Genomic DNA, 23,467 nt, shown 5'->3' with positions numbered 1-23,467 from the left:
CTGTTAGGCTTCTGAGCCTACATGAGTTGTAGGTTGGTTTGATAATAATTCCATAATCAAAATAAATTCATATCTCCATGAATACTTATAGGAATCGGATGATCTTTGTATCAATCCTACATCTCTCGACGAGAGGAATCTAATAAAAATATTATTTGCCATGAATAAGATGACCCGCATGAAGTTTTTCCCTGGTTGCCAATTTTAACACTCCCTCTCAACTAGGGATAACTTCATCTGCAATATGTCTATCGGTCGTTATTATTCATCCATCAAATGCACTGCCCTGTACAGCCTAACCCTTGTCCTACTTTGCTCTATTCTGCATGTTCTACTTTGTCTTGTTCTGCCCTGTACTGATTTGTATTGTTCTGCTCTACTCTTGCATTGTTTTGTTCTGCTCTGCTTTTGTCCAAATTATGAAGAAGAAGAAATGATCGAGGATGTATCATACTGACTTTAAGTCAGTCTCAGAGTATGTACCACTGGTCACAGACCAGTCTCAACCAACCCGCAGTCAACGTCATAGTGAGTACAACTCCACTGGTCCCAGACCAGTATCATCCTCCACTGGTCCCAGACCAGTATCATCCTCCACTGACTCAAAGTCAGTCTCAAAACGCATACCACTAGTCCTAGACCAGTCTCAACTGACCTAAATTCAGCTTCATAGTAAGTACCACTCCTACCACTGATCCTAGACCAGTATCGCAGTCCCAGAGAGTGTACCACTAGTCCCAGACCAGTCTCAACCGACCCGAAGTCAGTATCATAGTATGTACCACTCTCACTGGTCCCAGACCAGTAATGCGCTAACACGAAGTCAGTCTCAGAGTATGTACCATTGGTCCCAGACCAGTCTCAACCGATCCAAATTCAGTGTCATAGTATGGTAAAACTCCTACCACTGGTCCCAAACCAGTATCATTGATCCCAGATCAATGGAGGTCATCCTAGCATAAGGAGTACGGTAGATACAACGATGTGTCCATCGGTACTACTATGGTCCCTAACTTCATTTCCGTGCTCATTGATCAAATGAGAGGTACTTCCCATGAGTCCTAGACTGCATGGGTAGGATGCCTCGACGGGAGAACTAATCAATCTTGTCCTCACAGGAGAACACATCAATCCTGCTACAATCACCATGGAGAACACATCAATCCAGGCCGCCATGGAGAGCACATCAATCCAGGCCTCACAAGAGAAAACATCAATCCAGGCCTCACAGGAGAACACATCAATCCTGCTACAGTTGCCATGGAGAACACATCAATCCAGGCCTCACAGGAGAACACATTAATCCTGCTACAGTCGCCATGGAGAACACATCAATCCAGGCCTCACAGGAGAACACATCATCCTGCTACACAAGAGAGCAAATCATCTTGTTCCACAAGAGAGCGAATCATCTTGTCCTACAAGAGAGTGAATCATCTTGTTCCAGTGCACACCACCAGGGGAGGGTGAGTCACCCTGTGGTCGTATGTTGCTCCAGTAAGAACCGCAAGTCCTCAGAGCTCCCAAAGCTCAATGTATGCAACATACAAGACCCTTGTACAAGGGTTTCTTGACGACTCCAAGTCGTTTGGGAAAATCACAGATTAGATCTTTCCTCGGGGCTTTGACAAGGTGTATCGACCTGTACATCATCTTAATGCGATGGAGCCTCCTTGCTCGTCGACTTACCATATCCTAGATGATGTCTATCTGTTGGAGCAATTGACGAATATGGGATTCCTCAGTAATCGAATCCCACCTCTGGTTGTTACAAAGAATCATAGTGGTATGTGTTCAAACAGCTCATTGAAGAGCTTTCCCAACCAGGCAGCTTCATATGAAATCATACTCGTAGATATGTAATTGGTCTCGGTGATGCTTATGGAAACTGACTTCTGCTTCTTGCTCATCCATTATATCAAAGCAGAATCCAAAGAGAAATAGCACTAAAAGTGCTCCAGTGATCCTCCACACTACTTGCCTAATCAGCATTCGAATAATCATGCAGTTTCATATTTCCGGCAGTGTATCTCAATCCATGAGAGATTGTGTCCTAAAGACATCTCAGAAGATTCTTGGCACCAATCTAGTGAAGCTCAACCAAATATGAGCTCACAATGCTAACTGCAAAACATATGTTCGGACGGAGGTTCACCAAGAACATCAATGTGAATGAGTTTTTTTGAAACTCAGAGGCATTTCCGAAATCTGGTCCGACATCACTACCATATAACTTCCAAAAGTTAAGATCCTCAAGGTAGTCACAAGCTTGTATTCCATCATACCAAATCTTTTCAGAATCTTCACCACATATTTTACTTGATATAGGAAAATTTCCCTTGGCTTCTGCCACACTTCAAGTCCTTTGTTCTTCATTTCAAATTCAGAAGCCAACTCCCTCTTACATTTGTGAATGAGAGGGTATGCACCTATTAGAAAGAGGTCATCCACGTACAGCACCAGTCTGAGAGGTTTGTCATCTTCAACCTTAAAGTAAAGGTTAGGATCGCCTTCACTCCTAGTGAATCCCAGCTTCATCAAGTAGCTATCGATCCTCTCATACCATGCTCGGGGTGCTTGCTTCAGCCCATAGAGAGCCTTCTTCAACCTGCATACATGATATTTTCAATCATAAATCTCAAATCCTTCAAGTTGCTCCACATAGACCTCTTCTTTGATCGAATCGTGAAAAAACCGGGTTTATCCATCTGATGTAGGTTCCATCCTTGTGAATCCACAAGGGCTATGAGTAAGTGGATGGTGGTTTATCTGGCAACAGGTGTAAATATCATAGTCTATACCTTCCTTCTGGGAGAAACCACGAGCAACAAAACGAGCCTTATACTTTTCTGTACTTCCATCTATTGCATGCTTTATCTTGTAAAGCCATTTGGAAGTAATAATTTCCTTGTCCTGGGGTTTGGGAACTACTTCCCAGACATCATTCTTCATAATAGACTCATATTCTTCGGTCATAGCATCCTTCCATACTTGATGTTTAACAACATCTGAGAATGATGAAGGCTCATTTTGTATGATCGTGCTCATGTTGGTTAGGTATCCCTGATACCTGTTAGGTTTCTTACTTTCACAAAAGGTTCCTTGGGGTGCAGCATGTCCTTCAGCATCATCAAGTATCCTCCTAAGCCATGAAGACCTCTTCCTAGAAGAGGAAGGCTCATGTGGATGAGGATCAATCGGATCCATGGGTTCTTCTACATCAGGCATTGATTCATCATCCTTTTCTTTCGGTTCCCTGGTGTCAACTTCTTGAGAGCTCCTCAAAGTCAGAAGATTGTCCACCTTGCTGAGAGCCATATCTTCGTCAAACGTGACATCATAACTAATCACGACTTCCCTTTGACCAGTGGTGAACATTTCTTCAGGAGTCTTGGAACCCAATGCTTGATGAGGGCATCGATTTTGTACATATATGGTGGTGTTTGTAGTTTCAACCCATAGAAACTTCGGAAGTCTTTGATCATGTAGCATGGCCCGGACAGCTTCCACAATCGTACAGTTCTTCCTTCCCACCACACCATTCTGCTCAGGAGTATGTGGTGTAGTAGTCTCCCTCTTAATGCCAGCCTCAGATATGCCTGAGTGAACCAACTGTAATATATCGGAGGTCTTGCTTTGGCTTGAGGGGAATGGTCCCCTTTTGAGCTTTCCTTCAGCACATCTTGGACATACACCTTCTTTCTCTACTCGGAATTCGGGCATCCCTGTCACCATTTGTCTTACACCGGGTAGAGCTTTATAATGAAGGGGGGCAAACCTCTGATGCCAAAGTTTGGACTAAAGAGATGTGTCATAAGACATGATACCTAACGGACTTCCATCGACTTGATATAATGAATCAACACGAAACCCAAGAGTAAAAGCATATTTAACATTATTTTTCGATACATGTACCTTGCCATTGCTGAAGGTTACCTTGTGGCCTTTGTTTTCCATTGCCGAGATGGACACTAGGTTCTTTTTGAGGTCAAGTGCATTTAATACATCCTGGAATTTCTAGCCTTCTTGAATGGTTGTCCTCTTCCTCGATTCCTAGCTCTCCTATTACCTTTGCTAATGGATTTTTCATTTTCCATCAGAGGGATTTTGATCATCGTCCCGGTGTGAATCCTTTCTATCAAGGCACTCCCTTGCATAGTGACCTGCTTTATCGCAGATTTAACATCGTCATTTTCTTCCACCCTTAGGTCCAGCCTTTCCTTTTGATTAGTCCCGGAATTATTTCTTTTCTTAGCATGAGAAGAAAAGGCAGCAGGAGGACCTTTAGGCATGGGCATTTCTTGCTCTTCTTCCCTTGTTTCTTCTTGAATGCATCTAGCCATTAATTCCTCGAAACCAGGAATTACAATATTGTTCAAAAGAGTAGTCTTGAACACGTACCATTCGGATGGTAATCCTCCAAGAGTCGTGAGTGCCATTTCCCTGTTAGTAATAGCCTCCCCAATAGATAGGAGATCGTTCTTGATCTCGGTTATTCTTAAGAAGTATGCTTGCATACTCTCATCTATACCCTTCTTGATTTCCCTCAGCTTATTTCTAAGAAACAAAACTTGATTTGCATCATTAACTTTAAATAAACTCACCAATCTATCGTAGATTTCCTTAGAGGTGTTCAGGTCAGAGATGTAGACCACCAAGTGCTTGTCGATAGAGTCTCGGATGATCTTCTGTTTTGACTTCTCTGATTTTCCATTTGTTCCATGCAGCAGCGGACGCATTTGATGGAGGCTCGACAATATTGCCTTTTACATGGTCCAACACTCCTTGATCTTCTAGGGTTAGATCAATAGACATCTTCCATCCGTGATAGTCAACTTTCTCACGAAGCTTGCCTTCAGCATAGTGTTGAGGACCCCATAGTTCTTTTAGGATAGCCTCACCAATCTTCTCTTCGGTGATTGCTCTTACTCTTGCTCGGGCTTTGTCTTCACCTCACCTCTGATACCATGTTATGATATGGTATGTTCTATGCTTATAATAGTTTACTTCTTTTTCTTATTATATTCCACAAATTAGCAATCACATGTACATAATGTAAAGTGCAGATAGAACATTAAATGATCGACAGAAAACAAGCAAAGACAAGAGACACAAGATGTGGCGGCTAGCCAAGGACAAACCCCACAATGTGTGGGGAAACACTTTGATCAAATCTTCTTTTATCTTCAATAATTCAGCAGAGAGAAATAGTACAATAAATCTGATTTAAATCAGCAGTAGCAAACCCTAGATCAGCAGCATCCATGAGCGGCTTCATCAGCAAACTAGGGCAGACAATATCTCACAAACCGACTGTCGAATCGGCATGATTCCACCACCAGAAGTTGCGGCTTCTTGAGGAGGTTCAGATGAACCTACAGCGTAGTTTATATGAGGAGATATTTTAGTCCACGCAAGTCAAACTTTACTTCTGCAGTTGCGGCTTCAATTTCAGCAGCTTCCTTCAAACTAGGGCAATCAATATCTTGCAAACCGTCCGTCGGATTGACTTGATTCCACCACCAAAAATTGTGGCTTTCAAATGAAGTTCATATGAACCTACAGCGTAGTTCAGATGAGGAGATCTTCTAGTCCACACAAGTCAAACTTTACTTCTGTAGTTGCAGCTTCAGTTTCAGCAGCTTCTGTCAAACTAGGGCAGTCGATATCTTGCGAACTGTCCCTCGGATTGACTTGATTCCACCACCAAAATTTGCGGCTTTCAGAGGAGATCCAGATGGACCTACAGCGCAGTTCTAAGGAGGAGATATGATGGTCAATGCTAGTCAAACTTTGGATCTGCAGTTGCAGCGTCAGGTTCAATAGCTTTCAGCTTCACATGTGTGAGAGAGAGACCCTTTTCTGCGCAATAGAGAGAGAGAGATGTGATGAGATGAGTGAGTCCAAATGAGCAAAAGTCCTCCTATATTTATACACAACGTTGGTGTTTGAATAGATACGAATGTTGGGCTTTTGAGCCTACATGAGTTGTAGGTCGACTTGATAATAATTCCATAATCAAAATAAATTCATATCTCCATGAATACTTATCGGAATCGGGTGATATTTATATCAATCTTACACCTCTCGACGAGAGGAATCTAATAAAAATATTATCAGCCATGAATAAGATGACCTACATGAGGTTTTGCCCTGATTTCCAATTTTAACACATCGTTTACAATCTTCTAACAACCCCTAAATCTCTCTATATGCATACATATGTGGCAGATTACATTTAATAAAGTCTTGAGAGACTTTATCCATTCCATCATTTACTCTGTTTTAAATAGATTTGTCCCTTGTTTAGCTCCAATGGTCCACGTCGTCCTCTTCTCTGCTTTGGATTCCTCTTTTGATTAAGGGGGTCAGATGCTCCTACATCAGACTCCCGAGGCACAAAAATTTATGACCTCTTGGTCATATGCTTCTCCTTGTCCTTAGCAATTCTACCCACTTCTCAGTGGAATTGCCTTCATGATCTTCTATGAGTTGCAACCAACCTCTGCAGTAACAGTCTTCCTCTGCTACATGATACCTCACCAAGCTCTCCTCACTTAGTCTTTTGGCATCATTTTGGTTTTCTTCTCTAGAACCAATTGAGCACTCCTTGCTCTAGGTTGTTACAAGTCTTCTCACCTTCCACTACCATTCTCTACACGATAGTAAGACCATAAACTCTTCGGTCTTCACCACAACTGTACCTCCTTCTTCTGCTTGCACTCTTCTCCCTTCTTGCAGGAAATCCTTTCCCTGGTCTAATACCACTTGATGAGAAGAGATTTTGGGGTAAGGCCAAAACCCCTTTCATATCAATATTCGATCTTGAGGCCTGTGGGTTATGGCCCACAATACATATCGGAAGCGTTCTTATAGCACTTAAGCCTCAGAACCTGGGACCATACACTTATTCGGCTTTTTCTTTAAAAACCGGGACCATAACACTTTATCACAAAACAAAGGAATACACGGGAAACACAAGAAACTCCGCTCCGAACACTTGGCCGGACTTCAAAAGGATTACACCTACATATATAAATATCGGTGGGTCCGCTCCTCCACTCCATTATACATCGCTCTCTGACCTTTTCCATCTTCGATCGGTTGATCTCCGCCATCCATTATTCCTTTGGATCTGACAGTCAGTGCTAAATCACATATCATCACATCGGCGGTCCTCCGTCTGCCAGCCCTTAACCTCTCTGTAGTGCCCACTCTAGTTTCCTGACCTTAATATGACATTATCTTAGATACTTTAGTCTTTGAGGAACTCAAGTTGAGGATCCAGAAACATGTCTCTATTATTAGTGAATGTAATGGTTATGCATGTTCTCTATTGATATTATGATGATTGTGGCATAAATGGTTATGTTTTTTATCTATTTGATGTTATGATAATGATAGCCATGAGGGATGTGTCCCCTATGTTACCTACTTGCATTAGTTCTCGTTCACAATGAACAATGATGTGAATGACCAGGTGATGGTAATAATGCTATTATGACAATGAATAACATTGAGAAACCTTGTTACTGATTATTATTGAGTATGGCAGGAAACCACCAGACGCACTCATGCATGACGAGTTGATGACACCTGGTTTGATGAAAATTTATATTATTTTATCTTCGAAATTGTAAGTCGATTTTGAAACCTGCTATATATGTTTATCTATATTCTAATGATATGTTAATGGTTGCAGGCATAGATTAGATGCTTGGCCGAATGACTCACATATGGGTAATGGGGTTGTACAAGTGGATGGAACTACATGGGAGGGGTGGGACAGTGTCCCTGATCTCACCCACTAGCACTCCCGCCGTGACTTGGGCTGGAAGGGTTGAAACACCTTCGCCTTGAAGATCACGATGCCATGAGGGCAGGTCCCAAAGTTGGGTCACTCATGAGGATTTTACCGGGGGCGCGCATCAAGGCAGATTCCTTGATCCCCGACACCATTAGTCTCACTATAGCATGCAACATAAGAGATGATAGTGGTCTATGACGTTGCACTATACTTTCCCCTCGTAGTCACTGGATGCTTGAAGGGAAAGTGGTGTGGCACCCTTGGAACTTCAGGGGAATTTCTTGAAGGGCACGACCAACTTGGCACCCTTGGCATCACAAATAAACTATTAGGTGTGGCACCCTTGGAACTTCTAAGCAAGTTCTTGAAGGGCACAACCAAACTTGGCACCCTTGGAATCATTAAAAATAAATAATAATAAATAAATATAAGCAAGGAATGAAAACTAGGTAAATTTACATCAAGGGTAAATGATGATTAGGAACCAAGTTAATTAAATGAAAAATAAAACTTGGAATAAGGAGGATCATAGAAAGAAATAAAATAGAGTACCTTAAAAACTCTACCCTTCCCATGTTGGAAAATACTATGTAGATTATGTGGTTTAATTAGGTAAAAGGGGAAAGACGAACATAATTGTAAGGATAAAGATTAATCCTAAACTAATTAAACCTAATTGAGAAAAGAGGAAGGTGAATTAAAAAAAGAATAATAAATTAAATTTAGAGAAATGTAGAGAAGCTCCATGTGGCGACAACCAACATAAGAATATCTTAAGAGATAACCTGAGTTAAATTAGGGAGTAGATTGAGGATAAAATCTTGACTCATTAATTGACTTCAAATAATAAACACAATTTAAGGAATAAAAGGGGGGATAAAGAGACAAGTAGGAGAAGAAATAGGAATCTTGTGAGGTGAGGAAAATATTAGTTTTAAATAAAAAGTTAAGTAAATAATTTTGGGTGACCCTTGATGAGAGAGTGACACATGGGTAGGTGAAAAATCAAGCTATTAAATTAAAATATATATATATATATATATATAATTATGCATGACATGCCAAGTGTCATCTATGAGGACTCTTATAAAAGAAGGGGCAAGCCATGGGAGAGGGGACTTTTGGAGAACCCTATTGTTGGATGGATGAGATGATGTTAGAGCAGTGATTACGAGGCTATAGTGAGTTTGGTGAGGTAGAGGATTTTAGAGAGGGGACCCTTGAGCCAAGGTGTGCTCTCCTCTACCAGCTAGTACTTTCCTCCATTTTCCAACCCCATTGCAACTCGGGGGTTCGAGGGGAAGAAGAGTACCCAAGGAGTAGGTTGGGAGGTTAACCAGTGGGTCTTCGCATTCGGATCAAGTACGTCATCATTCACTCGCGGAGGTGACCGGCAAAAAGGGAATACCAGTAACAGCAGAGCAAGCGGAGTCTCGCCTTCTGGTGAACGGTACACATGTATTTCATTACTAATTGATCTTAGTTAAAAGTATGTAAATGTTATGATATGTTTCCTGAAATGAGTGTCAGGAATGTGTTAGACAATGCTGAATAAATTTGAAATTTCAATGTATTTCTCTTCTGGTTATATTTGCTGTGATTTATTTTTAGAAAAAAAAAAAAAATTAATTATATATCTCTATATAGTATGGAATTGGACCTTACACTTGGTATCAGAGCTTAGTTGAACCTTTGAGACCTATGGGCCATGCATGCATAACTAGTTGTTAAATATCTACTATACTCTACCGTGAAATTTTGTATAGTGACCTTTCAAGGCTCTCCCCTAATAAGTTGCAAATTATTTTTGGTGAAAAGATCGAATCAATTATAGTCTTTCATTATTCATCACCCTACGCTGAAATAAACTAGCTAGACAGCCTGCTCGCACAAATGTTTTATAAAGTTTAATGAATATTCCCTTAAATCGGAACCTCATTTATCTATCTTTGATTTACATATAGTACTGAGAACTGAGAAGAAATCGAAAGATTATAGATGTTCTGTTATGGTAATTCGATTTCACTCTACGGAAATATCATCAACTGCTCTTCATCTCATGATCATGGTCCGTCCGGTTTTTAGAGGCAATACAAAACTAAACTATTTTGCTCCGATAGCAAAACATGTATGCAGATCTTACTTTTTCTAAGAAAACTGCCTTCAAACAGATTTTCACTGAGGCCCAATGTTGTGGAGCTACTAAAGATACAAAATTTTTATCTTACATGAAGTTACAGTATACTCTGCGACGTTGTTGGCCATCAGAAATAGATATAGACACGATTAAATTACCGAACTAGATATAGACACTGGGCATTATAGGAGCGCAACAGCGAAGACATGGGAACTACAAGTGATGACGTTGTGCTGCGAAAGATGATTGTTGTGTTACTGCACTTTATGAATGCCCTTTCCCTCTGACTTCTTTGATCGTTTGAAGCCATCCAATTCGTTTGGGCACCATATTATACTATTCACAAGATCATGGCAAGATTGCTAGATCAATTTGAGTTCGTTGGAAATGGTCAAGCGTTTATTATGACAGAGTTCATAGAGTGCTCAGCGCACTGCTTCAAAGCTTAAAATACAATAAAGTGTTGAAATTATAATTTCAACTGCAGTGAACAGTTGAACAGCAGTAGCCGCCGTCCATTTGTCCTGATCCAATGCCCCACATCTATTCCCATTCTTTTAAGCCACTACCATTACTGTCTTTTCACTCTTTACCTGTTTGTGTTCCCAAAGGAGGAGGAAGATTAGATCCGGGCTTTGCGCCATAACTGCTCACCAACAACATTAAAGAAGAAGCATGGCCGAAAGTGAAAAGAACCAGCCTCGAGCCGGCCGCAGCATTTATCAGCTATGGGTTTCCACACAACCGACTCAAGAAGCACAGCAGAATGTCAGAAAGATCAGATTTCGTTCATTATGAGCAGCAGATTGCAACAGAGACTCTGTCAGAGAGTTGAAGTGGTTGATGGACTGTTATGACCCCTAATGCACTATATATATGTGTAGACACAGCAGTGTAGATAATATAGAGAGCAGAGGAGAGCACGCAACAACGTGAAGAAAAATGCTTCCAGAATAGTGAAATGCACAGCAGTGCAGATTTGAATGTAATTTGTTTTGTGATTGTTTGCTGTGAGAGAGGGTAGAAAACACAACAGCATGAAATATTTGCAGTTGTTATGTTGAGAAAACAAAAGGTAATACGCTGCAGTGCGTATGTGCTAAATGAATGTAAGACATAGATTAAAGTGCCTCTAAAGAAGGCATGTTGGAGAATCCCTCTGTTAGAAGGAGGATGCTATTTGTGTGGAACTGAAGCGTTCCTTGGTGAATCCCTCTGTCAAGAGGAAGATGTTTTTCAGCGTAGTCATTGGTGAATCCCTCGTCAAGAGGAAGATGCTCTTCAGCATAAATTGGTGAATCCCTCTGTTAAGAGGAAGATGTTTTGTAATAGCAATTGTGAAAATCCCTCTATGTGAGGAAGACTAATTTGTATCAGTTGGTTTACTGTTTATAAATAGAAGTTTTTTTTGTGTGTTGCTGATACACCGTAAGCAGAAAATAGTCTTGACGTCAAAACAGAGTGTTGCTGATACACCGTAAGCAGAAAATAGTCTTGACGTCAAAACAGAGTGTTGCTGATACACCAGTTTCAGCGTTGTTGAAACACCGTTGCTGAAACACTGCATTCAGCAACTGACGAAACTGCGTTGTTGAAACACCAGTTTCAGCAAAGTGATTTTTTTTTGTTTTCGCTGTGTTAAAACAGAGTATTGTTCTATTTTGTTCAGTTTTGTTTGGAATTATCAGAAATTCCCAACATGGTATCAAAGCTTGTCCAGGCTCTTTGAAGACGTCAAAGAAGTTGAAGGAAGGTTTCTTGCTGCAGCAAATTATCCAGCAGAGTGAAAACGCTGTCAAGGTATTTTTCAGATTAGTTTTTTGTGTAGATGTTGAAGACAATTAAGTGATTTTTAATACACAGTCAAGTATTGCAAGAATGACCAACACCAGCACTAGCATGGGTATGTTTAATACTCAGCTCCCACTACTTAATGGGAAAAATTATGACTATTGGGTAAAATTTATGAGAGCTTTGCTTTTCTCAGAAGATTTATGGGATTTTGTTGAAGATGGTTTTGAAGAACCAGCAAATGAAAATGAGTTTAATAGCTTAACTCAGGCAGAGAAAGAGCGGTTGAAGAACTATAAGAAGGAGGATGCTAAGGCCCTATACTTCTTGTATCGAGCAGTGGATGAGAGTGTGTTTCCAAGGATAACAGCAGCCAAGACATCCAGAGAAGCATGGCAAACTCTCAAGAAAGCCTATCAAGGCATGGAAAAAGTGAAGACAGTAAAACCTCAGTTCATTGAGGAGGAAGCTTGTGATAAAAACTTAGAGAAAACAGTGAATGATAAAAATTGTTTGTCTCATGATGAAGATGATGAGGAGATGGTTGAAGTACATCCCCAAATAGTAGCACCAACACAAGGGCAGCAAGAGACACCCTTGAGGATAAATGAATGTGCTTCTCCAAGCACACCACAAGAAGCAATAAATGGAGGTACGAATTCTTTGTTTGCTTTATCTAGTCATGTTGATGACCCTGTTCATTTAGAAGATGGAGTTAAAGATAGGAAATGGACAGAACCCATGAACGAGAGAAAGGAATTGAAGTTCCTTGAAGATATGTTTAAAGAGTATGGAGTTCGATATGTAATTCTTGCCAAGATGGTCGAGATGGGCTTCACTGCTAACACCCTTGTGAATATGACAGAGGAAGAGATTGAAGATTTGATGAAGACCCTGGTAGAACTCTATCAGATGGATCTTCCTATAGGGGAGAGATATGGAATTAAATCTCCCATGAGAGCAGAGAAGGAGCAGGTAGCAGATATTCTGACCAAACCATTGGATCAGAAAAATTTCGAATTTTTAATGAAGTGTCTGGGTATGACTAATAACCCAGCAGTTGAAATTAAAGGGGAGTGTTGAAATTATAATTTCAACTGCAGTGAACAGTTGAACAGCAGCAGTCGTCGTCCATTTGTCCTGATCCAATGCCCCACATCTATTCCCATTCTTTTAAGCCACCGCCATTACTGTCTTTTCACTCTTTACCTGTTTGTGTTCCCAAAGGAGGAGGAAGATCAGATCCGGGCTTTGCGCCATAACTGCTCACCAACAGCATTAAAGAAGAAGCAAGGCCGAAAGTGAAAAGAACCAGCCTCGAGCCGGCCGCAGCATTTATCAGCTATTGGTTTCCACACAACCGACTCAAGAAGCATAGCAAAATGTCAGAAAGATCAGATTCCGTTCATTATGAGCAGCAGATTGCAGCAGAGACTCTGTCAGAGAGTTGAAGCGGTTGATAGACTGTTATGACCCCTAATGCACTATATATGTGTAGACACAGCAGTGTAGATAATATAGAGAGCAGAGGAGAGCACGCAGCAGCGTGAAGAAAAATGCTTCCAGAATAGTGAAATGCACAACAGTGCAGATTTGAATGTAATTTGTTTTGTGATTGTTTGCTGTGAGAGAGGGTAGAAAACACAGCAGCATGAAATATTTGTAGTTGTTCTGTTGAGAAAAAAAAAGGTAATACGCTGTAGCGCGTATGTGCTAAATGAATGTAAGACACAGATTGAAGTGCCTCTGAAGAAGGCATGTTGGAGAATCCTTTGTTAGAAGGAGGATGCTATTTGTGTGGAACTAAAGCGTTCCTTGGTGAATCCCTCTGTCAAGAGGAAGATGTTTTTCAGCATAGTCATTGGTGAATCCCTCTGTCAAGAGGAAGATGCTCTTCAGCATAAATTGGTGAATCCCTCTCTTAAGAGGAAGATGTTTTGTAATAGCAATTGTGAAAATCCCTCTATGTGAGGAAGACGAATTTGTATCAGTTGGTTTACTGTTTATAAATAGAAGTTTTTTTTGTGTGTTGCTGATACACCGTAAGCAGAAAATAGTCTTTACGTCAAAACAGAGTGTTGTTGATACACTGTAAGCAGAAAATAGTCTTGACGTCAAAACAGAGTGTTGCTGATACACGAGTTTTAGCATTGGTGAAACACCGTTGCTGAAACACTACATTCAGCAACTGACGAAATTGCGTTGTTGAAACACCAGTTTCAGCAAAGTGATTTTTTTTTGTTTTCGCTGTGTTAAAACAGAGTATTGTTCTGTTTTGTTCAGTTTTGTTTGGAATTATCAGAAATTCCCAACATAAAGTTTTGGAAAGCTCACATATTGTGCCGCATTTTAGGTGAAATTAAACATAAAAACAAAATTAAATGCGTCTTTAAAGAAGAAACAGATCTCAGCTTCAAATTTCCCTAGTAGTCACCTCCAATATAGTGCCTTGCACAATCTAAGCATTGTTCTGGATCATTAACTGAACAAAACTACAAATGCGTCCATATTGTGCCGCAATTTAGGAAAAAGAAGCCATGAAAATAAAATATAATGTGCCTTCAAAAAGTAAACACAAGATCCAAAAAATAATATTTTTCATTTTGTGCAGTCGTCACACTATTCTGGAGAATGCCGCAGGCGTTTTGCTTGGTCGCTATGGTTTTGAAAGGACAGCAAATGCACTTCAAAAAAAAACAAACAAACAAACAAAAACAGCAAAAATTTTAAAAGCAGACATCAAATTTGTTTGCAGATCTACCGAGAGGGTTTCTGAATTTTTCTCAAGAAATTTTAGTTGGGTTTCATTTGAGGTTTGGCAGTTTTCTGCTTCAGATCTTATCCCTTCTGGCAGCCGCATATGTTGGAAGCTTGTTCAAAAAAATTATGGCAGGGTTTTGATGGAATCCGGGTAGCTCGAAATTATTTTGAAGGGTTTAATTTGGAGGGCTGCTAGCATTTCTAATTTCTTTCAAGCTTTTTCTTTGCCTTTGATTTTAAATACTAACCCTTCTGCTTTTTCAGAGATTTTCGATTGTTGGGTTAACCTTAAGCCTTTAACATTAAGGGACTCATCGTTAAAATTTCTGAATCAATTTCTAAGTTTAACTTTGAGCTGGCCGTAAGCATCAGAGAGTTTATTTCCTGATTTTAAAATTGAAATTTGTCAGGGGTTTATCACTTGTTTTGGCATTGGAACCATCATAAATTTACTGCAATTAATTTCAGGCCTTAACGCATTTTGAAGAATTTTATCATTGTGTTTGTGAGGTCTAGTCACGCAAGTGTCTCTTGGTGCTCTTGTTTGACCGATGGATTGGAGCAATCATGATCTGAACAGTAGAGGACTGCATGGCTGAACGCAATAATAGTAGCAATAATCTCTGCAGAGTGCAACTCCTTGGATGAAAATCAAGGTTTCCAATGTCCCCGGAAAGAAACCCCCGCTCGTATAAATCATTTCACGACCCCATCGAAAACTGACCTTTTCGCCCGATCTAAAAGCCCACGGTCAAACGTCGAAATCGCTACGGAGTTACAAAAAGAACGAAATGCAAACCTTGGGTTTCTCAAAAATAAACGAACCCTGACATATTTTAAATGGGCATTTCACATTAAATTTTAGACATGTGAGAACTGAATTTAACGAATTCTTTGCAACGAAAAGAGAAAATCCTGAACAAAATTCGAAAACGATAAAGATTTTGGCAAAAGTACCTAAGGATCATGGTTTGAATGACTTAAGCAGCGGACTTAAACATATAGTTTGAAAAAAAAAAAAATTGCCCGAGAAATATTCACCTGTAGCCGGTTGTTCTAAATGGGTAAAGACCAGGTAGCTATTGGGTGGAATCATCTAAAAAAGTTATGTTTAGTAACTAAAAAAATAAAAATTCCAATGGGAATGTCGGACGCACTTCCCCAGCCTTCGACTAAAAAGGTGAGCATCCAAGGCCCATTTCAGATTGTCTTCTTTTTGTTCTTCTTGAATCTGCTTCTCGATCCCCTCTTATTCTTCTGATCATCTGGAGACTGTCCAAATTCTTCTATTTTCATGGTCCTAAGGGATTTGCTGCGTACTTCCCATGTAATATGATCATTAGCTTACAAGCTGTCAGACCCAAGCAATGGAGCTACCGGGATGTGGTCGTAGCTAGCAGGATAGAGTGCGATTTGGAGACTTTCAAAACATTTATGTTAAACTCAAGTTTAATTATGACCATTTAATCCTTTTGAACTCATTCACAAATGTACTTGTGTATCATTTTTCCAAGTGGAATCATTTTATTAACAGATGGCATCTTTAATTGTTGTAAACTCTCAATATCTATCTCTGAGCTCTTATTTTTCTGTAAATTTTGGCGCAGTCGAACTCAGAGTAATTAACAGACTTCATCTCAGAAATTACACGTGGCTCGATCAAATCGTGGTAGTTGACATTTTTCGTTTGGAAATTACTCTTGGCAGGGTGGAAACCGATTTACTTGATAAACTCCAACTTAGATTGACATTTGTTGCAATTGATCTTGTTAAGTGATATTATCATTGTGATGGACAACGACTGTGATGACTTTGTTTAGAAATTTCTCTGATATGAAATGAGGCGCATGGAGAAGTTGTGGGATAAGCTGCCTCATGAATTGCAGGTTCAAATTGTAACGAGGCTTTCTGCAGAGAATATATGCAGATTGCAATTGACATGCAAGTAATTTTATTCCTTATTCTCAAATCCCTCCATTTCTATTGAGTATGACCGCACCGCTCACCCTAACTACCTTGTTCGTTCCTGGAGCTGGGCGAGATGCGGGGGCAGTGGCCTCTTTTTCAGTCACGATATTGTTTTATGTGTACAACATGAGGATGCCATGTCGAGGTCCGCGACTGGACCCAGTTTGCTACATAGATTATCTAATGTGCCAAAGATCAGAGATGCCCCATCTGTTGACTTCTGGTGATGGGTTCTTGGGTTTGAGGCAAGTTTTGATCTGTGGTGGGTGGTGAACCCTCTTTGTCTAGGGGAGCATTATTCATTGAATATGCGCTATTCTAAATCCCACACCTGGTTGCAAGGAATAGACTTCGATCAGAAACATAGCGTCTGCAAGCTCGTACTGTTTTCTTCATCGTCATCTACATAGGTTTACAACTTTAAAGAGAATATGTGGAAAATAATGGAAAGAGGTCCAAACTGGAAGATATTCTGTCATAAGAAGTATAGAAACTACCCTAAAATTGTGAATGAACATTTTGTGTGTTGGCAGGTGAGCACTAATGTGGATCCAGCAATGGTACACGAAACAGCGGTAGTGGTGTTTGATGTGGAGAATGATTCATGGTAGGAGTTAATCTCTATAGACAAAGAATTATTTAAGGCAATGTGTATTACAGAACGTAACAAACAATTGTGTGCCATAAGCCAAACAAAAGGGGAGAAGGGTGTGATAATATTACAGCGAGGTGGCAATAATCACCGAGTGTTACATTGTTTTCCACGGATCCTGCGAATAGTTATATATATTCTGCTAAGGCCAACACAACACTACCATGCATGCACTGAGATGCGATATTAGTCAACTTAGCTTTGACCCGCAAAGAGATTTTTGTTGTCTTTTAGAATGTACTGCAAGTGATGCAGATGGTGACTTTCAATCCGTGTACATTAATTTTTCTTTTTGATCAAATTTATTAATTGATTGAATAACAGCCAGTCAATATTCCGAGGAGAAAATGGTAGTCTCATATCATATTTGATGAGGGACATATAAGAAGGTTTGTTGATATTAACATTATTTTTTTATGAAATAAGATAAGAATCCACCAGGCGTTTAAACTCCAACTCCAGTATTTTACTCTTCGGTATTTTCTTAATACCGATGACTTCTTTGAAGAGTCAGGAAACGGTTTCGCTCTGCACTCTTTCAGACTCTTCTTGAGATAAAATTTCAACCTGAAAACCGTGTTTGAAACCATTGCATTCAACTATTTCATTTATTTCAAAATAGATTGAATATTACATCCTTAAAGTTTAATTTGAAAGTGAGCGGCTACAAGCTCGAAAGCCATAGAGTATCAACAGTATATATATATATATATATATATATATAATAAAAACAAAACTGAAATGATGTCCAACCATTTTCGGTATAAAAAAAAATCACGGCAACTCTCCTTATCTTTGTCATTGTATTTTAGAATTAAAGTTAGCCAAAATTAAAAAGGGCTTCGTTTAAAAATCATCAACATTGATTTTGTTAAATGTATAAAGCTTTGATCATTTTCAACATAAGTTTATTCATATTTTACAAGCGCAGTTTTAGTTTAAAGAGATCAAAGGCATTGATTTTCACTTTGGTTTGAATACATGACATTGGTTGGGTTTGGGTAATCTTACGATTAAAGTAAAAATAAAAAATAAAAAAATCCATACATTAGATTGTTGGTGTAATTTTATGACCAAAGAAAAATCAATTATTCTGAATGGTTAATTTAATGGTTTTGAATTATTTGAATTAAACCTGAGCTTACCTCGGTATAATATAGATATGTATAGAAAAAAAAAAAAATTAAAAAAAAAAAATAATAATAATAATAATATATGATATTTGATTTTGGCATAATGTTTAAATATTGTAAACAATGTTATAAGAAAATCTATGATAGTTGATTTTGGTATAGAGTTTAAATATTGTAAACAATGTCATTTATAACATAGATTGCACCATTTACAACGTTTGTTGCCACTCTGAGCATTGGATCTTGGCCTTGATAATGAGGAGTGATTCTAGATCTCGTTCACCATTATCTACACCAATTGAATATTGGTCGCAAAGATATTTTGACACCAGATTGGTACAGTCAAATCTCACTGTAAGACAACATTATTTGTTAATTAAAAGAATATATATATATATATATATATATATATATATATATATATTATGGTTGCTATGTGAAGAGCACAAAGTCATCCACAAACCTTGGTTGCCCATAATTACATCAACTTTCTTGACATTAATTAAGATATGCCAAAATGGCTCATGATCAACACTACTATAATTTGAAAACTATTCCAAGAGTGAGAATCTTTCTAGATAAACATTACAAATTTAATTCTATAAAAGTATTTGATTTTTGCAAAATCATTTATTAAAAGTCACTAAAATTTGGACCAATTCTATGAAGACACTAAATATCACTGGCAAGTACCAATGGGATCCTTTCAATGAATTTAACCAATTAAGAAAGAAGCTTTATTTATGAATTAATGGATTATGGAATTTATTTTACAATTTCTAATACACATATTGAATTGCTAAAGTTAAAGAATCAGAGACTTTGCTTAGGGTGGTAATGAAACATATAGTTGAGAAGCACTCATCCTTAAAATGAACTGGTTAATGCACATGTTTTATGAGAGCTAAGGATGTGTGAGTGCTTAATATATTTATAATAATTTAATGATTAACCATCACCAGAAAATAATAACAATAAAATAAAACATACAAATAAGTTTGACTAACGAAACTAGTTCCATCTCATTTCAATAAGTTGTCTTTTTCATCATATAATACCAAAAACTTAATCTTGACCTCGTCATATGTTAATTTTCTTGGTTTAGGCTTTGAAATCGGATGAGTGGTTGGATGTGAAGCATTTTTAATGCTCTAACACTAATCAAGCCATTCTTTTAAAAATTAATGACGAGTTATAAGTGCCACATTATAGATTGACATATGGAAATTATGTCTTGTGTAGTAATGTCTTGGTTAATAAATTTAATATTTACATCAATTGTATAGAATTTTTATATAATGGTATGTATTAAAGAAAAGTCAATAATTAAATGTTCATTTCAAAAGGATTTTTTTTACATGCGTACATGAAAAATTATGAGTATATTTTAAAATATTATTAAATTAATTTGTTTTGAAAAATTTAATAATAACTTGAATTAAATTATAGTTTTCATAAATATAATTATTGATATAAATATATATTACAGTTTGGATATAATAATTTTAATGTGTTGTCATGATAATTTAGCAATTTATTTAATTATTTATGTATGAGTGAGTGAAGTGGAGTGGGCACTGGTCATAAGTTATGACCACTTAATAGTATCTTTGGGTTTTACTTGAGAGAGGCTGTGATTTTTATTTTGGGATGAACCTTAGTGATAGCAGGGGATGTCACTATCTCTTTCTTTATAGGTGAGGCATGGTAGGTGTTATAATCAATTTGATTCATCTCGATAGTTTCTATGTAGCTAAAATAAAATTTTCCCACCTTTGCAAATAGAAGACAACTTCCTTGGATTGGGAAGTATGCTTTTCGTTTGATTGGCATAAATTCCTTATTTAGAGTATTCTTGTTCATCTCTCAATTCAATGCTCGATATATTATCAACTGCATGATTAGATCCTTCAATTTTTAGGTCATGTGTCACATCATCTCTAACTAGTTGAGACACTAGCATCATCACTTACTAGTTGGGGTAACAAGGATATTATCTGTAATCAATTAATGTGATGAAGTTTCTTGGTTGGCTGAACTCATAGGAACTATTCCTTAAACACTACATACACCAGATATAGTCCTTTAGTTTATAATGGAATCCATGGTATAGATACCTTGGGAAATTCTAACCTGCCCACTAGAAAGTAGATCAATTTGGATATTCACTTACTAAAGAGTCATTATTTCTTGGAATAACCCATATTCAGATTCCAAGTCAAAATATAATGGTAGATAACTATGACGTCGACCAATGTGAGCTTAGATTGAAGGGATTGCGTACCTACTATTAATTTCCTTGAGAAATGGCCAACAAGAATGAAGAAAATGGGGAGCAAACTTTTGATTAAAAAAGAGAGAGAGAGAGAGAGACTTGCATTATGAACATAGTATGAAGGATGATCATAACAAGGACAATTGTTGGACATTACATCTCAAGCTCATGTTCGAAGGAACTATACTAGAAAGACACTCTTGAATATTCAAGAGGTTAATGGAATGAAAATGAGAAGCATTAGATTTTATGACAATGTTTCACGAGGGCCTAATAGAACTAATTAGGTAAAAATGATAAAAATAATAATAATAAATAAATTAGTTGAGAAAATTACTTAATCCAGAAGATGAAAACGATTTTGTTAATTTATTTTAATTCATTAGAAAAAATTTGCTTAATTTAAAAATCAGAGATACATGTTACCAGAAGGTTAGCAACAAATTCAGGAAGGATTCCTAGGATATGTGTCGTCGTTTTTCCTTTATGTTTTGAGGACTTCGGGACGAAGTCCATTGTTAAGAGGGGGTGTATGTAGTCCCCACTCTAGTTTCCTGACCTTAATATGACATTATCTTAGATACTTTAGTCTTTGAGGAACTCATGTTGAGGATCCAGAAACATGTCTCTATTATTAGTGAATGTAATGGTTATGCATGTTCTCTATTGATATTATGATGATTGTGGCATAAATGGTTATGTTTGTTATCTATTTGATGTTATGATAATGATAGCCATGATGGATGTGTCCCCTATGTTACCTACTTGCATTAGTTCTGGTTCACAATGAACAATGATGTGAATGACCAGGTGATGGTAATAATGCTATTATGACAATGAATAACATTGAGAAACCTTGTTACTGATTATTATTGAGTATGGCAGGAAACCATCAGAGGCACTCACGCATGACGAGTTGATGACACCTGGTTTGATGAAAATTTATATTATTTTATCTTCGAAATTGTAAGTCGATTTTGAAAACTGCTATATATGTTTATCTATATCCTAATGATATGTTAATGGTTGCAGGCATAGATTAGATGCTTGGCTGAATGACTCACATATGGGTAATGGGGTTGTACAAGTGGATGGAACTACATGGGAGGTGTGGGGCAGTGTCCCTGATCTCACCCACCAGCACTCCTGCCGTGACTTGGGCTGGAAGGGTTGAAACACCTTCACCTTGAAGATCACGATGCCATGAGGGCAGGTCCCAAAGTTGGGTCGCTCATGAGGATTTTACCGGGGGGCGCGCATCAAGGAGGATTCCTTGATCCTCGACACCATTAATCTCACTATAGCATGCAACATAAGAGATGATAGTGGTCTATGATGTTGCACTATACTTCCCCTCGTAGCACTAGATGCTTAAAGGGCAAGTGGTGTGGCACCCATGGAACTTCAGGGGAATTTCTTGAAGGGAACAACCAACTTGGCATCACAAATAAACTATTAGGTGTGGCACCCTTGGAACTTCTAGGGAAGTTCTTGAAGGGCACAACCAAACTTGGCACCCTTGGAATCATTAAAAATAAATAATAATAAATAAATATAAGCAAGGAATGAAAACTAGGTAAATTTACATCAAGGGTAAATGATGATTAGAAACCAAGGTAATTAAATCAAAAATAAAACTTGGAATAAGGAGGATCATAGGAAGAAATAAAATAGAGTACCTTAAAAACTCTACCCTTCCCATGTTGGAAAATACTAGGTAGATTATGTGGTTTAATTAGGTAAAAGGGGAAAGACGAACATAATTGTAAGGATAAAGATTAATCCTAAACTAATTAAACCTAATTGAGAAAAGAGGAAGGTGAATTAAAATAAGAATAATAAATTAAATTTAGAGAAATGTAGAGAAGCTCCATGTGGAAACAACCAACATAAGAATATCCTAAGAGATAACCTGAGTTAAATTAGGGAGTAGATTGGGAATAAAATATTGACTCATTAATTGACTTCAAGTAATAAACACAATTTAAGGAATAAAAGGGGGGGATAAAGAGACAACTAGGAGAAGAAATAGGAATCTTGTGAGGTGAGGAAAATATTAGTTTTAAATAAAAAGTTAAGTAAATAATTTTGGGTGACCCTTGATGAGAGAGTGACACATGGGTAGGTGAATAATCAAGCTATTAAATTAAAATATATATATATATATATAATATATGCATGACATGCCAAGTGTCATCTATGAGGACTCTTATAAAAGAAGGGGCAAGCCATGGGAGAGGGGACTTTTGGAGAACCCTATTGTTGGATGGATGATATGATGTCAGAGTAGTGATTACAAAGCTATAGTGAGTTTGGTGAGGTAGAGGATTTTAGAGAGGGGACTCTTGAGCCAAGGTGTGCTCTCCTCTACCAGCTAGTACTTTCCTCCATTGTCCAACCCCATTGCAACTCGGGGGTCCGAGGGGAAGAAGAGTACCCAAGGAGTAGGCTGGGAGGTTAAAAAGCAGGTCTTCACATTCGGATCAAGTACGTCATCATTCACTCGCGGAGGTGACTGGCAAAAAGGGAATACCAATAACAGCAGAGCAAGCGGAGTCTCGCCTTCTGGTGAACGGTACACATGTATTTCATTACTAATTGATCTTAGTTAAAAGTATGTAAATGTTATGATATGTTTCCTGAAATGAGTGTCAGGAATGTGTTAGACAGTGCTGAATAAATTTGAAATTTCAGTGTGTTTCTCTTCTGGTTATATTTGCTGTGATTTATTTTTATAAAAAAAAAAAAATTATATATCTCTATATAGTATGGAATTGGACCTTACACTCTCCTATTTGCGATAAGCGATTAGATTGCAAGCGTCAATTCTGACTCTCGATCCGACAGTTGTCGCTTCATCGCATAATCACAATCGCATTTCTTTAAGGACCGGTTCCGATATTGCCCAAGGGATTTTCGCCGATGCAATATAAAGGTTATGCCC

At 38.2% G+C, this 23,467-nt stretch overlaps 1 protein-coding gene across 2 annotated transcripts in view; it reads left to right on the top strand.

Moving 5' to 3' along the window:
- Positions 1 to 23,467, top strand: part of LOC149224631 (uncharacterized) — a 447,397-nt gene that overhangs the window by 411,348 nt on the left and 12,582 nt on the right. Inside the window, exon 6 of one of the 2 annotated variants that reach the window (XM_089386201.1) lies at positions 16,997 to 17,312. The exons of the other annotated variant lie outside the window; for it this stretch is intronic. Within the exon in view, the coding sequence (XP_089242327.1) occupies positions 16,997 to 17,007 (11 nt within the window). The 3' untranslated portion in view covers positions 17,008 to 17,312. Of the gene's footprint in view, positions 1 to 16,996; positions 17,313 to 23,467 lie in introns of those variants that run through there. 2 annotated transcript variants of the gene reach the window in all.

This window comes from Pinus tabuliformis, chromosome Q (assembly GCF_031772625.1).
Source record: "Pinus tabuliformis cultivar Carrire ecotype Pingquan chromosome Q, CPIR1, whole genome shotgun sequence".
In the NCBI taxonomy this organism is placed as follows: Eukaryota; Viridiplantae; Streptophyta; class Pinopsida; order Pinales; family Pinaceae; genus Pinus; species Pinus tabuliformis.
The sequence above is the reverse complement of the archived record's forward strand: the minus strand, read 5'-3'. Positions and strand labels throughout refer to the sequence as shown.